We start from the raw sequence: 17,147 nt of genomic DNA, 5'->3' as shown, positions 1-17,147 counted from the left end.
CAGGTAGTGAAATGATCCGGGGAGACAAAGAACCCTGGCCAGCTAGAAGAAGAATGCGCCTGAATGAGGCGCCACGCAGCGTGGTGGCATCGCTCGAGATGACGCAAAAATCGTGGCGCTGGGGTTCAGAAAAGCACAGGCCACTTTGCCTCAGTGCCAAAACCTGACAGTGAAGTCTATGGTGACTTGCATCTGCCAGTTGAACATCTCCCTCCCCCCTATTGGAAATGTCAAATAAAACTTCCGCATGCAAGGAGTTGCAGCTTGAGTAATAGTGCGAACATGCATTAGCAAAACTCGGAAGCAATATTTTTTGTAACTTCTTGGGTCTTTAACTGGCGTATGTAATGCGGTCCAGTTTTGACTGCTTCCTAAGTACTCAAGTTTTGACTCGCAACTTGACGGGATGTTCTGATATAAGGGCCCGGGTACAGCTCCAGCTTTTGGCTCAAGGTCACTTGAAAGTCGTCCACAACACCAGCTAAAAGGATTTCATGCTTCAAATGCAGCCTCCTTTATTACGACAATTTGGCCGCGTAAGCTGGCAAACCTTTTGAAAGGTTTCAAAGGTTTTGAAATGAAGCTGTCACCTCCTTTCCTTATAAAACATGCTTCAACTATTTAGCATTCTGTTTTTGTGTTTTCTTAGGTTCTCTTAGATACCCTTAGATTGTGGACGCGTTTATATAGGACAAAGTGGCCAGTGCTTCAATGGCAGGGCATAACAGCGCCATAATGACGTAAGAAAAGGATACGGCAGTCACTGGGCCGAGCACTGCAAAAAGTGTGATTGCGCACCTATGCTTGGTGACACAACTTTCTTGAGGAAAGAAAACGCAAGAACAGAACGCGAAATAGTTGACGCATATTTTATAAGGAAAGCAGGAGAGAAGTGCGTCAGCTGTACGTCTTTGGCTTTGCAGGAAAAATAAGTGACGTTTCTTTCGAGATATCTAGGCACATGAACTGATTGACCATGCAATCGTGCGTATGATCTGATTCATTTAAAATCTTTTGTGTGTATGATGATAAGTGGTTGATGTACCTGATGCGCACAGCATTAATTCTATAACCGTTTGTAATAAACGCCTGTTGAACGTAGTGCCAGTCCTGTCGTATGTTTTCCTTCGTGTTCGTCTTTACAGTTTTTTTGTGACAACTGTCAAGTTGAACCCACTCACCCAAATCAAGGTACTCTTGTGGTTCTTTTAATAAAAGTTACAACTTAGGTCTTACAGCATTGGAGAGCGACGCTTGGTAGCCATGTGCATCCCCTTTTATAGTATATCAGGCTTAACGTTGCATCACCAACATCAAGCCCAAGAGATTTGCGTAACATACCGTGTAATGAACCTTTCATGATGGAGGCTTTTCGGTGTGATTATTTGGCCGCAGCCGATAGCCACACGCTTGCCCCAATAGGATCATTACCCCCATTCAAAAGTCTAGGCTTGTTGAGGTCGGTCAGGCCATGCTACAAAAACCCGCGATAGCCATTTATTTAATGTATTCAGAAGTAAGCAATATATGATAAGCTGGAAAGCCGGGCTAAATGAAATTGTTGAATTCTTTGAATCAGAGCGGGAAATGGTGGCAGCACAATAAACAAGCCCAAAGGTCTTGCGCGGTCCTTCTTTTCTTCTGTTGCCGCCGTTTTGCGCGCTGATTCAAATAACGAATATTTCGAGCACAGCCCCTGCTGTCGCAAGATTGCGAAAACTGCAGAAAGCGTGATAGTAATTTCGCTACATAATAAATATGAACTTCATCCTGAGACATAGCGCTCGGCATAAATTCACTGCCATATTTTTATTTTCACATTTCTTAGGTATGATATCGCCTGCTCTGAAGGAGGTGGCACAGGATTGCTCTTTCCTAACGGCACTTGGACTGGCCTCGTGGGAGACCTCAACAGTAAAGTGAGTCACATCCTGGGATCAAAGCGACCGTAGTGACTGATACCGCACTGTTCACCGTGAATGCCAGGTTTTTCATAACATACTTAACAACCAATTTTGGAGCACAATACCTGTAAACAATGTAACGCCTACCTTAGATGTTTAGACATTCAAAGAAAAGGCCATGTTTCTAATAGCGTATGGCATCGTGAGTAAGGAGGCATGAGTGGATTACTTACAAGAAGGAGTTTCCACTGGCGCTGTTGCGGTGAAAAAAAAATCGTTGAATGCACATGTGAGAAATCATCATAAAGATATATATAAGAAAGCTATACAGAGCTTTATGGTGTCGACGCCGAGTGGGGTGTAATTAGCTGGTGTTATTTAATTACTGCTCTTAGAATCTAAATACTCAATCGACAAAAAGCACCTGAATAACCATACGCTGGGTAATTTATTAAGATATAATTAAGATATAGGCGCGCCATTTGTACCACTTAACGCATAAATATTGCCCCCTCTCACACCATTTGCATATTTCGAAAGAAATCCGTAGGGGCTTCGAACCGTGAATATCAATTTCGCTCTGTTTACACCTGAAGCGAGTGCTTGTTTCCGTCTACGATATATCAGCCTTGGATCACATGTTTTTGTGAAGCTTTGGACTACTAAGCCCTTATGTTTAGAGCTTAGTAGCATATTATATTATTTTTCTTTGTAGTGCTGACTAGTCCAAAAGCGCAGTAGTCCGAGACCTATTAGAAGAAACTTCAGCATAGCTTAATGATGTGATGCGAGACCAATGTGAGAAAGCAATTAATAATTGCTTTTCCTCAAGCACAAGTTTGGTGTTCAGTTTTTCCGAAACATAATCATTTCCAAAGACATAATCAGTGGAAATTTGTCGGTGATGTTTCGTGGGATATAAGACTCAGGACAATCAAGCCGGTTTGTTGGTGAAATATCGATTAGAATGCCAAATTGGTCAGTGACGCATCTAGTCAGGAGTCTCAGTAACGACTCAACACTGTGAGTGGGACGGATTCTAGTGTATTTGTTGTCAGGAAAGTTATAACCGAAGGGTCTGATATTCAGGCCATGCATTAAAACCACGTTGCATGTTCATTAGAAGCATCGTGCAATATTCAAGCGCAGCAAAATCTGCATTTATTCCAGCTGGATGACCGGTAGATACATCTGAATAAAGTACTTTATTCACTGGTATCTAAAGAACAATCATACCTCAAATCTATACTCTTCACCAACTACGCATGCATAGTTTAGGTGCAGTCTGCATTTTCGCTCTATATCTTGCAATATAGACATTTTAACACTCGCATTGCTGCAGCGTAAGCAATGACACTATTCGGGGCTATAGGAAGGAAATAAATTCAAATTCTAACAGTTATGCCCCGTCAATCACACATCTCTGACGCACGCAAGTAAAATGAAAATTGGGACCAATAATAACTACAGGAACTACTCTGCAGCATGTGATTTTTACACTTGAAGCAATAAAGTAGTTTGCCGAGTTGAGAGAATCCGGAAGTAACGATAATAGTTTACCGGAGCAAACCAAAGTGTTGTTGAAATAAACAAATAAGTCTTATAATGTCTTTTAGCAAAAACGCTTAAATTGGTCTCAAGGCAGAAAGGAAAGATCCAGCGTATACACTATTCGTTCCTCTTCAATACACAAGCAGTCGTCTGTCCATTAGAACTGTCCTGGATTTTTCTTCGTTAGGGACAAAGCTTTCTCAAACAAATGTCTGTTTGGGAAAGCTCTGTCCTAACAGATGACCGTTCTCATTATTCGGCTTTTATGCTATTGAACATCTATGTATCAAGCCTGAGAGAAAGTCTCACGTGCCTTCCTTATGCCTCCTTTTTTTGCCGTTGATGAGGACCTTGCAAACACGGTTGCTAGTTGAACCGGATGGCACTCGGTGGGCGATGTCGACATTTTGCTATATCTAATGCAATCAATTTCACTTCCAGCACTCTGAAGAATTGCGTCAAAGGCGTCGCCTTGAATGGAGGACTCACACTTTCTTCCACCAATAGTTTCGCTAAAATTCCTGTAACTAACATTCTTTTCCAAAGATGCGTGTCGAGTTGTTAGCACAACGGTCACGGTTCTAATGTGCTGCCTTTTATTCGATAAGGAACAGCTTCATTTGAAGAAAGGTAAGGCTCCCTAGGATTTTTTTTCCGAAATTCTTATCGATTTTATCGAAATATCCTCCACCCCTTCGGCACGGAGGACGTTTAGGGAAATTTAAATACGTCCCTTCTGCTATGTGCGCTTGCACTAGGCCTTTTTGGAAACCCATTTTAGTATTACGTACCGGGGACGTATTACACTATTTGCAATGTATTTTTGAGGCTTAAAGAAAGAAAATGGAGCCGAGCCGTTATAACGATACATACTAACCGCAAAAACACGGATTCAACGGAGCGTTTCGAATGCGAAGGCGATCTGACAGTTACCGAGGACAAGGCGGATGACGAGGCCTGTAGGTGCTTCTGTCAACGCTGTCATCAGCGGCAAGTTCAACGCATCAGGTAGCTGCTGCGTTATCCGGGAGAAGTCGGCAGGAGCAGTTGCTTGACCGTCAGCAACGGCCATGATAAGGAGAACAGTGTTGCCGTAATTTTATGAATGATGTCGCTAAATTGAGACAAAATGACTAAATTTCTGCAGTTTTCTGACAAGTTCGCCAGAATTATCACTGACGCTGTCGACTGAATTTCAATATCATAGGCGTGTTGAAAGACTATGAGCCAGAAATAAATTAGAAGTAACGTAGAAAATTAATTATGAATAAAGGGGTCGGGCAAGGAGACAATCTGTCCAATGCTACACTGCGTGTTTAGAAGAAGTATTCAAGCTATTAAACTTAGACGGCTTAGGAGTAAGGATCATCGTTGAATATCAGAGAAACCTTCAGTTCGCACGTAACACTGCCCTGTTTGGAACGTTGGGGAGGAATTGCGCCAAATTATTGAGGGCCGGAACCGCGAAATTGTGCATATACATCATCATCATCATCATCATCATCATCATCATCATCATCATCATCGTCGTCGTCATCATCATCATCATCATCAGCCTAGTTACGCCCACTGCAGGGCAAAGGCCTCTCCCATATTTCTCCAACAACCCCGGTCATGTACTAATTGTGGCCACGGCGTCCCTGCGAACTTCTTAATCTCATCCGCCCACCTTACTTTCTGCCACCCCCTGCTTCGCTTCCCTTCCCTTGGAATCCAGTCCCTAACCCTTAATGACCATCGGTTATCTTCCCTCCTCATTACATGTCCTGCCCATGCCCGTTTCTTTTTCTTGATTTCAACTAAGATGTCATTAACTCGCGTTTGTTCCATCACCCAATCTGCTCTTTTCTTATCCCTTAACGTTACACCTATCATTCTTCTTTCCATAGCTCGTTGCGTCGTCCTCAATTTAAGTAGAACCCTTTTCGTAAGCCTCCAGGTTTCTGCCCCATATGTTAGTACTGGTAACACACAGCTGTTATACACTTTCCTTTTGAGGGATAGTGGCAACCTGCTGTTTATGATTTGAGAATGCCTGCCAAACGCACCCCAGCCCATTCTTATTCTTCTGGTTATTTCAGTCTCATGATCCGGATCCGTGGTCACTACCTGCCCTAAGTAGATGTATTCCCTTACCACTTCCAGTGCCTCGCTACCTATCGTAAACTGCTGTTCTCTTCCGAGACTGTTAAACACTACTTTAGTTTTCTGCAGATTAATTTTCAGACCCACCCTTCTGCTTTGCCTCTCCAGGTCAGTGAGCATACATTGCAATTGGTCTCCTGAGTTACTAAGCAAGGCAATATCATCAGCGAATCGCAAGTTGCTAAGGTATTCTCCATCAACTTTTATCCCCAATTCTTCCCACTCCAGGTCTCGGAATACCTCCTGTAAACATGCTGTGAATAGCCTTGGAGAGATCGTATCTCCCTGTCTGACGCCTTTCTTTATTGGGATTTTGTTGCTTTCTTTGTGGAGGACTACGGTGGCTGTGGAGCCTCTATAGATATCTTCCAGTATCTTTACATATGGCTCATCTACACCCTGATTCCGTAATGCCTCCATGGCTGCTGAGGTTTCGATTGAATCAAACGCTTTCTCGTAATCAATGAAAGCTATATATAAGGGTTGGTTATATTCTGCACATTTCTCTATCACTTGATTGATAGTGTGAATATGGTCTATTGTTGAGTAGCCTTTACGGAATCCTGCCTGGTCCTTTGGTTGACAGAAGTCTAAGGCGTTCCTGATCCTATTTGCGATTACCTTAGTAAATACTTTATAGGCAACGGACAGAAAGCTGATCGGTCTATAATTTTTCAAGTCTCTGGCGTCCCCTTTCTTATGCATTAGGTTTATGTTAGCGTACAGTTGAATATTAATATACAGCTAGTTTTCAATGGACTGGAAAGGGAACAAGGAACAAAAATTCAGGTTCACCAGTCAGCCTCTAGAGTCTGTGCAGCAGTACCTTTATCTAGGTCAATTACTCAAAGGGGTCCCTCACCACGAGTCGAAAATTGAAGAACAATAAAAATGGGTTGTATTCCATACGGCAGGCATTGTCTAATCCTGACTGGCCGCTTACCATTATCGTAGAAAGAACAGGCGTAAAATCCTTGCATTCTACGTGTGCTGGCATATGGGATGAATCTTGAACTTCGACAAAGGAGCTCGCGAACAAGTTAAGGATCGCGCAAAGAGCGATGGAATTGAAGATGTTAGACACAGCTTTAAAATTGATGACAAGAGCTCTGCGAATCAGCAAACGGGGATAGCCGATATTCTTTATATGTACTTGACATCAAGAGAAAAAGAACACCGACGACTACGATAATCCTAATGCGAAATTTGAGCGCAGCTCTATGCGTGAATTGATGGAGTGTGGTTATGGCGGCACTTTTCAAAGAGAGGACACAGTAAGAATGCACAGGTAATAGCTCCCGAACTTCACCTGAGTTTTACTGCGTTCGGCAAATGACCTGTGTGCATTTTCTCTCTGTCTTGTGCTCAAAACGCGCTTTTATAAACATGGTTCATCATTCCAGCAACCAACTAGCCTATCTAAGTCCTAATCAATGCTTCAAACAAGTGTGCGTGTCAATATATTGTATAATAAATGTATATGTACGCGATTTATATCAGGAAATAAATACTGCGCATAGCGTGACTGGCGCGGAAATTTGTGTCGTGTAGCTCATTGAAAACGCAGCGAAGAGTGGTGCGATTGTTTTGCTTGCTAATCGGCAGTTTACGACAGGCCGCGTATGGGGGACGCGTCTGCACGAATCGCAGCAGCTGCCACAGGCAGACCTCCGCTCCTGCAGCACTTTGTTTTCATAGATGGTATCGGTGGCCGCGCTCGTCGCGTGCCTTATCGATGGCGTCATCCCTGAACAGACAGCGACAGGCTACTCTGGCGCCACTTGGAAGCGGTCGTCACAGCAAAGCCCGTCTTGCGCGGCACTACGCTCTTGTTGTCACGCTTTCGCCGCACTCCTGCTTCTGTTTCCGCCTCATGCTTTCGCTGCACCCACCTCCTCCCCTTTCCTCCTCGTGCTATTTTCCCTGTCGGCTTCTTTCATCCCCCACTGCACTCCGCGTTCGCTCTTTGATATTTCGTTGCGCGCGTTCGCATGGTTACGGCGAACTGGCGTCTAGGAGCTGCGCTCTAAATATTGGAGCTGGGCAGACCATGTAATGGCGTATGGCAGATAACCGATCACCCATCAGAATTACAAATCAGTGCCAGGAAAAGGAAAGCGCAGTCGAGGACTGCAGAAAATTAGGTGGTGTGATGAATTTGCAGGTGCAAAATTTGCAATCTGCTAGTGCAAGACAGGGGTAATTGGAGTTCGCTGGGAGATGCCTTCTTTCTGCAGTAGACATACAAGTATGCTGTTTATGATGATGAATATGAGCTAACACAACGTAACTTATCTACCAAGACATTTCAGATTTGTTTAGTGCATAGGGAATTTCTAGCCGACAAATTTACATAAGGGATCATCATAGCTTTAACACTGCGCTGAGGTATTCCGACTGTCTAATTAAAAATACAGGGCGACTCAAAAGAGAGGGAGTAGTCTATTTTTTATAGCAGGAAAAGGCGCTTGGTCTGCATTTTTCTTGAAGTTTTCTAGTTCTAGACTTTCGTGATATCAGAAACAAGTTCAGCTGCACGCTTGACCTCATGTTGTTAACACTGCGATGAAGATTAGCGGGCCTTTATACAGGTCCACTATTACGCTTCTCTGCTTAATCTACGTGAAGGCCGCCGCGAAGTAATCATTTTTTCTGATGCCGCGAGAAAAGAAAGTGTTGCATTTAGATTATTGTCGAGGAGCTCGGTCACTCCGATATATTTACTTTTCGACAAAGTGGATCTGTCCTAATCACCTGCAGTATGCTCCATGTGAAAATACATTTTATTGCAGCAGATTTTCGTAAATTGGTTTGCTGCTACGCTTCGCATATCCGCCAACCGAATGCGCTTAGTAATTCTGCTGGGCCCTCAGTAGAAGTGAATTCAGTATAATTCAGTAGAATTCATTAGAAGTGGTTTTTATCAAGTATAAAAAAACGTACAACTTGTGGGCGCAATGTGAAGTCTATGATTACCTGTGAGCCGTCAGACTCAAGGGCAATATAAAGATTACTAAGGGAAAGGCAGTGGTTGATTTATCGTAGATACGGAGCCTATGAGCCGTAGAGCGAGATCTGTCAGCTGATATGTATGTACCTTTTGAATAATAAATCTGTTCGAGAGGGTCATTTTCGAATGAGCTTCCCTAACTTCGAAGTCTGTGAAATCTCGTCAATTGTTCAATAATGACGCTAAAATGTAGTCGGTCGGTAAATATAACAATAGGTCGCTAGAAGGATAGAAAACTGGCTATATCTACCAACGATATTACTAAATGGCCACACTGGTGGAGAAGACTCCGGCTCCCTTGTCCTGTTGGGCAGTCGTCACCAACCACCATCCAGCCATCGTATCTTGCTCCTTCCATGAATGGCTCTGGCCTCTGGAACAGCAGAGAAGTTTCCCGGTTTGCCCCATAAGATATCTACCCTGCTATTTTCGTCCGTCCAAATGAAAGCCGCCGTCAGTACAACCCCGTGAGCTCCGCAGCTTGGTATCGTAGCGCCTGTCTTTCTTCCCCACCTGCCTCTCGCTTTGATCCACTTCTTTCCTGCGCCTTTCAAATTTCTCTGCCACGTGCCTTTCGTTGGAGTCGTTGCTTCTCTCTTCTTCTCGTTTCTGTGCTGCAGCTGTGCAGCCTTTCTTCCCACACAAGTGTTACGTCGCGCTCACGTTACAGCAATATTAAAATTATGTTTTACTCAGTAAAGTTAATCTCAAATCTCTGCATACTGCCGATTGCTATGAGCACGACACCGACTAAATGGAATATTTACTGAAAAATCAGGGGCACACATTAGCTCAGAACGCCTACCCTAAGAATAGCGAATGTCTGGGTTAATTGGTTGTACATGGTTAATGAGTGCAGCGTACGACTCTGAAATAAGACGCTCGGACGGAAAGAAATGACGAATGCGACATTGGCTCAGTTCGAAATAAAACAATTTGCTTCACACAATCATGTGTGGGCGTACAGTTTAAATATGAAAGGCACGTCGGAAGCGAATTGAACCGAAAGCATACTATTTGCGCTAGCCTATAGTTACTGAGAAACGTTTTTCTGTCATAAGTCATTAATTAATGAAGTTTAATTAACCAAGTCTTCAGTTATTGGTTTAGGACCCCAAGTGTGATACGCAGATTTGTAGAGTACCCTCAGAAAACACCGATCTTGTTGTTTCCTTTAGGATACGTCTGGCGTAGTCCTTTTTTCCGGGTTATAAAGAAAGCCCGCGGAATATCAAAAAGGCCACGTGACGGAGTGTTTGAGTAGTGGCATTGTGCTTCTCTCAAGCGTGCGCTTGACGAACAAGGTCAGCTGCATCGTGACTGGCGAGGAGGAAGCGGCAGGGCGAGCAGCGTGCATTTTCGCCGTCATCCGCCGTCGCCAAATATTGGTTACAGTTAGTTGGGACACCCTTTATATATACATATATATATATATATATATATATATATATATATATATATATATAAACACGCAGAACAGGCACGCTATAGTGTGTTTTTGGTAGGAGAAAGTCCCTCGTGCTAAGAGTTCGTGCCCTGCTCTGACGCTCGGTGCAAACGCTGGTGACTAATGAAGACCTTTACAAGTGGTGGAGGGTGCATCTGCTTACAACGTCAGTCCTAGAACTTCGTTTCCGTACCCTACGCACAACTATGCCTGAAGACGTATCCTAGGAAGCAGCTCATACACCATCCAGAAAATTACTCCTAAGTCAAGTGCTCTTGTGTGCCTCGCGACAGGGACTCTGCCATTTTCGATGTCGCAGACGACGCCGACGGGGAGACCTTGCTGACGACATATGATAGGGTGGGCACCCACAATAAATTGGATCACCCCACCAAGCGGAGCAATGTGCTATTCTATCTCGCGGGTGTGGCCAGTCTCCGGTACAACCACGATCCGCGTGCAAGATCTCTTGAGTGGTTGCGCTTGGTCGCAAGCTACGTGCGGTATCGCGTTTGCGCGAACTTGCACAGCAACCGGAGGAATCATCTATTAGCGACATTCTATATGTTCTGGACTTGTGTAAGAGAGTCAACGCGATGATGTCGGAGTAGAAAAATTCCGACATGTCATGAGTGCGATAGAGGACAATGCTTTGAACATGCTACTTACAAAAAATCGTCAGTCCGTGACTAATACCATCACTTTGTGCCAAGGCTACGAGGAGCCACGCAGGAAGCACTCGCTGGCACTTCGACCTTAATCGCGCGATGAACAGATTACTGGTTTGGGTACCATATCCGAGCAGTCAGCGCTGCCTGCAGATATGAAAGCGTTTGTCCCGGAGGAAGTTGCACGCCAGATCACCTTGAAGAGCTTCGCTCCGCCGTCGCATATACAACAGCCCAATTCGAATATTATGACGCCGCCCGTCGCGCCATCGAGCAGGAATTCGCCGAGGCCTTGCTAGACCACTGCCAGCATCTTCCTGCGGCTGCCCCACTAAGCCACACTGTAGTCACTGCGCCGCCCGAACAGGTTTCAGTGGCTGCACCCCTCGGCTACGCTGAAGTCGTAGCGAGTACCTAGCCGCTGTCGCTAAGTATGTCCCCCGTTATGCCAACATCGTGGCTAAGCCCCGACTACTGCGCGCCATGCAGTAATATCAGCAACCGCCCCGTACTACGCGTCGTGTGACATTGATGGGACCTGCCCCAATGAACCTATGGTCTACTCTGAACAATTACCCGCCGTGGTTGCTTAGTGGCTATTGTGTTGGGCTGTTAAACACGATGTCACCAGATCGAAACTTACCACGGTGGTCGCATTTCGATGGAGGCGAAATGCTAAAGCACCTGTGTACTTATATTTACGTGTACGTCAAGGAATCCCAGGCGGTCCCTATTATGCCGGAGTCCCCCACTATGGCGTGCCCCATAATCAGATCGTGGTGCTGTCACGTAAAACCCAATAATCTATCATTTTTATCCTAACAACCGTCCCATATGTTTTATGTGCCGCTACGGCGGTCGCGTCGCACGTTTTTGTAATCCTGTGTAGTCACCTAGTGCCGCACCACCCGTCACCAGCCGGCCCAACGGTCCACATTATGACCGCCGTCGGCCATCTCGCTTTCATTGCGCCCGACGCCAACTACCTGCCGTTCGCGTCTCCTCGTCATCGTTCTCTTTCGCCGATGGGGCCTGGCCCTGTAACTCGGGACGAGGAAGGAAAACCACTCGTTGCAGTCCTATTGGCAAGCGTTACGACACCGTCGGAATATGAGAGCCTCAACGCAGTCGCTCGATTGTAATCGAAGTGTTTGTTCACTGTGTTCGCGCATATGTACTCGGGGACACAGGAGCCACCGTATGTGGTATGGACGCTGAGCTTTGCTCCTTACTTCGGAAAGTCACGACGCCTCTTTCTAGTCTCTCCCTCCCCTCATCCAGTGCTCAGAATATTCGTGCCTGAGCGGCTTCTACTGTTCGTGTCGTCATTGACGACGTTCTATACGCCATAGAATTCATAATCCTCGTTTCCTGCGCTCATTACTTTATCCTCGGCTGAGATTTTCTGTCTCGTGAGAATGCCGTTATCCATTGCGCGCTGGCCGAAGTAGAACTCTCACCACAGTTAGATTTGCCGCTCAGCGATATTTCTTCACTTTCGAGGGAACTACTTGTCCAACCGGACACCCGTATTCCTCCGAACACGCCAACGATTTTGACCATGTACTGAATCCCAGACGCTGTTTCACTACTGTCTCCATCTCACCACTGTCTCACACGGGAACGTTTGCTGCTACCTTTTGCGACAGCCCACATCGCACAGAGCTCCAGCACCATTTTCGTTAGCTACCTGTTTCTATACGCAATGATGCTGCCCCGTGGGGAATGTATTGGAAATGTAGAAGCGATGGAAGACGTGCAAGTTATTGACGTGCCCGATGACATTTTCAATCAATCAATGAATTGATTATTTTTAGACATTACAATTACAAAGACAGTGTAATACAGAAGGAGGTCCCAAGGTGAAAACTTTCAGGGGGACCTCCTGTTACAACATGTACAACATAATATAGGATTAGCAACGAGGGTAACAACAGTGTGAAAATACAATCAACATATTAGAAGTAATTAATCAAACATCTGGTAGTTGAAGATTCCACAAAATTTAGCAAGAATAATTCTATATTGAAATAGACATGAAGGTACGATCATTACAGTAACTGAATAGGAGTATAATGATGATGAACAACAGTGCGCAATCCAACAATGCAACAAAACTAATTTACAAACGGCTGATAATCTATGAACATGAATCTCGAAAAACAATAAAACATGGGTCCACAGTAATAAATGTATATACACACGCATACATACATACACACATATATAGGGATACACATAGAAACATATGTACACTTGTCGAATAATCAGGTGAGGTATGTTGTTAGTAAGAACTGTTTTAGAAGCCGCCGGAAACAGTGTAGTGAACAGCATGATTTAATATTTGATGGCAGAGAATTCCAAAATGAAATTGCGGAAAAGAAGGCTGTCATTTTACCATAGTTAGTGTTGACTTCAGGAAGCAAGATAGTATTATTTTGTATTGAATTGAAACGTATTGAAAAGTTGCGTTGGAGGAAGTAACTTACTTGGAATGTCACTGTTTCTATATAAGACCTAGTTTGAGTTGAAATGAGCAGGTTACACAAGAGTTACACAAGTTACCCAATATTACACAAGTTTCGGTCACAGACAGGGGATGGAACCATCGATAACATTCCAGAAACTTTCCACAGATGCAAGCGCGTCCTGCGCTGTGCCATAACATTTGTTAGGCGGTGAAACGTGTCGCCCGATAAAGACAAGTACACGTGTCAATATGGCTTCCCGGTGCCGATGGTTCCTGAGGTGATGTACAGGTAGCGTTCGTCACGGGCGGCACGTGGCGCTCCGCTAATACAGCCAGTCCTGTGAAATTTTCGTAATCTAAGGCCCACGCGTTTTAAATAGGATGGCCGTTGCACTGCTGACGCTGGTTCACGGTAGTACTGCGAAAATTCTGTAGAAACCTGCGTAGGTGACGGAAAATGATCAACAGAATTTACCGCTGCCGCGACCTCAGCTGCCAAGTCACTATTTCCGCAGTAGTTACAGTGCGCTCACTGCTGTTTCTGCGTGTGACCTATGGCCCAGTGAGATGTTAGGTAATTATATCACCGATGACCTTGCACCTTGTCCAGCAGGTTCAGCTTTCGTGCCTCTTAGAAGAATTTCGTTCTTTCGACGTAGGGCAATCTTCCCTGGGTCAGTCGCCAACATTTACACATCGCGTCAACACTGGCTAGCAAACGCCATTGCGGCAACGTCCGTACCATCTATCTCCTCCAGAACGTAGTCTAATCAACGAACAAGTCGACGACATACTCTGCGCCAGGTCATACGACCTTTCAATGGCACATGGGCTATCGTCCTTGTTACGACGCTGGTTCCTTGCGATTCTATGGGCTACCTGTGCCTCAACAAGATCACTCGCAAGGACGTCTACACTCTCTCTTGCATGGACGACGCGATTGACAGCCTACAGTGCGCTGAGTTCGTTCCATCTCTCCATTTGCGCTGAGTGTATTGGCAACCACCCATGGTAGACGCCGTTGGGCCGAAGGCGGTTTTTGTCACACCCGATGGCTTATTCGGATTCCATTCGAACTTCTTCATACGCCCGCAATCTTTGAGCGCATGATGGACACAGCTCTGCGTGGCCTGAAGCCACACACGTGCTTGTGCTATCTTGACGGCGTTGTAGTTTTTGCGGCTTACTTCACTACGCACTTTTAGCAGATCCGGTGTGTTTTGACATGTTTAACAAACCCTGACCAAGTACTAAACCAACAGAAGTGCCCATTTGAAGCTCAGTAGCTAACAATTCTAGGTTACGTCGCATCAAAGGGTGGAATTCTTTCGAATCGAGTCAAACTTGAGGCCATCGCCAAAATCTCTCAGCTGATGTCTGTTGAAGAATGGCACAGTTTCATAGTATGTGCTGCTCAGGCGCTCGCAATTTCGCCGCCGTCATATTGTCATGTAGTAGTGACGGTGAAGCAAGCAGCAGAACTGTGAAGGATCACACTTGCATTTTATTGGGTGAAACTGTGGCCTAAATATAGGCTGCACTCAAAGTACAACGATAGCGGCGAACACAGTCATTAATAGTCGAAAATTTGATCAGCGGGTCAAGCGCGTCGGCTTTGGTAGCTGAGTCATGAAAGGTTCCAGAGTAATCGGTGGTGCCCGCGTGTCATCCAGAAAGTAAACAATTCACGTTGCTCATACATGTAGTTGCATTACACAAAGTTCATTGACAACAGACGGCGGATAGAACAATCGATAACACTCGAGAAAATTCCGATACGTGCAAACGCGTCCTGCGATTAGCGATAACATTTCTTTAGACAATGAAATGCGGTCGCCCGATAAAGATAAACAAGGGCACGAGTCAATACCCCACCCCCTCTTATAAAAATCATCGTCCCGGTTCTGCAAACACGAAAGTGGAGACAAAACCACGCATAATAAGGAAATACAGCAACACAATAACAAAGAAACTAAGTCTCTAAGTTTGTCGGCGGTCGCAGAAAGGCTTAAAGGGCAACTCCGGTGATTTTTCTATGTCCACTGATGTGAATAAATTTTAATATCAGTTCTCTTTTGCACTATGATTGTCTGTGTCAAACAATATGGCTACGAGTTATTTAATTTTCCTGAAAATGAATAATAAAAATTGGTTGCGTTCCCGACTCATGACTTTCTAACGGCCCCCCTGTGCTTGCGACGTCAGAGACTACACCCCATTTGCACTGAAATTGTCGCCTAAGTTTGCGCTGTCTAGTTCGGAAATTGTGTAAAAGCTCTGTCGTCAGGAGACATAATCAGCGTCACTTCTTTGGAGTTAGCGCCATATGCACTGCGGGTTTAGCACGAGTTCTGCGTGTTTACATTACGGTAATGTAGGCTGTGACATAATTGACTGATCGTGACGTCACAGGAAGCAGCTACCCATTTCGGATTCGGTATCTCATTTATTGGTTATTTAATATTATCGATGAAGTTCCAAGCAAACTGAACCAACCTACAGGTGACCGGGCTGCCAAGTGAAAACGGCAATACCCTAATATGCCTAAAAAACGCCGGAGTTGCCCTTTAAGGCCCACGAGCTGGATGACTTCAACTCGTGCGCGGCGCCGCTGTGATTGCGAAATGCCGTCTGGCAACACCTCATAGTCATGTGCGCCAGTGCGTCGGGTTATCTTGTAGGGCTCAAAATAGGGGCGTAGTAGTTTCTCGGTTAGCCCTGGTCGGTGCGTCGGAGTCCAGACCCAAACATGGTCGCCGGGCTCGTACTCGATGTAGCCTCGTTGAAGATTGTACTGTCGGCTGTCCGTCCTCTGCTGATGCTTGATTTGCAGGCATAAGAGTTGTCGGGATTCCTCGGCGCGCTGGAGACAGGCGGTATCAGCATTGTTTTCGCGAGTGACGTGCGGCAGCATGGCATCGAGAGTCGTTGTCGGGTTCCTGCCGTAAACCAGCTTGAACGGCGTGGTCGGCATTGTTTCTTGCAGCGCCGTGTTGTAAGTGAAGGTTACGTACGGCAAGACGGCACCCCATGCCTTGTGACCGACGCCGACGTACATTGCAAGCATGTCGCCGAGTCTTGTTCAGCCACACCGTAAGATCACTCGTCTTCGGGTGGTAGGCAGCTGTTCTTCTGTGGCTTGTCTTGCTGTATTGCACAATTGTTTGTGTGAGCTCTGCAGTGAAGACCATTCCTCTCTCGGTGATGAGGACTTGTGGGGCACCCTGTCACAGGAAGATGTTCTCGACGAAGCATTTAGCGACATTGGCCGCCCTACCTTTAGGCAGACCTTTCCTTTCGTCGTAGCCGGTAAAGTAGTCGGTACTCACGATGATCCACTTGTTTACAGATGTACACGGCGCAAACTGCCCCAATAACTTTATACCGAGCTGCTGAAACTGTCGCTAGGGAGGCTCGATCGGCTGTAGTAGACCCGCCAGCCTTGTCGGTGGTGTCAAGCGCCCCTGGCGGTCTCGACATGATTTGACATAACGGGTGGCGTCGGCGGTCAGGCGTGGTGAAAATCCGAGGCTCCGGGCAGTCCTATCATTGTGCATGGCGTGCAGGACTGACAGGAAGGCTGTGGGCACAACGAGGAGGTAGTTTGCCCTGGCTGGGGACGAGTTCGTCACCAGGAAGTCATTTCGCAAGGAGAACAACTGCAATCTGCGCCTAAATATCATCGGGTCTAAGTCAGTCTTGCCTTCCAAATACTCACCAAGACTTCCTATCTCTGGATCCCCTAGCTGCATGGGTCTTCGTGCTATGTTCCCCATTTAAATCGACGTCGGATTTTGCGAAATGGATAATCGGTCCACAATTCTTCAAAAGTATCATACAAGTCGCCCGTAATAGGCACACAGAACAAAAAATGTGCGCACTGCCTTCTTGGCCATAAGCTGCGGTAACTTAGCGATAACAGCTGTCTTCTGTGGCTAAGGACACACTCCAG

At 45.6% G+C, this 17,147-nt stretch overlaps 1 protein-coding gene across 3 annotated transcripts in view; it reads left to right on the top strand.

Moving 5' to 3' along the window:
- Nucleotides 1-17,147, top strand: part of LOC142578004 (glutamate receptor ionotropic, delta-2-like) — a 100,332-nt gene that overhangs the window by 50,121 nt on the left and 33,064 nt on the right. For all 3 annotated transcript variants that reach the window (XM_075687430.1, XM_075687431.1, XM_075687432.1), the window contains one exon: nucleotides 1,829-1,919. In XM_075687430.1, coding sequence (XP_075543545.1) covers nucleotides 1,829-1,919 — 91 coding nt within the window. The remainder of the gene's footprint in view (nucleotides 1-1,828; nucleotides 1,920-17,147) is intronic.

Source organism: Dermacentor variabilis, chromosome 4 (assembly GCF_050947875.1).
Source record: "Dermacentor variabilis isolate Ectoservices chromosome 4, ASM5094787v1, whole genome shotgun sequence".
NCBI classification, from domain to species: Eukaryota; Metazoa; Arthropoda; class Arachnida; order Ixodida; family Ixodidae; genus Dermacentor; species Dermacentor variabilis.
This window is presented reverse-complemented; position numbering and strand designations above follow the sequence as displayed.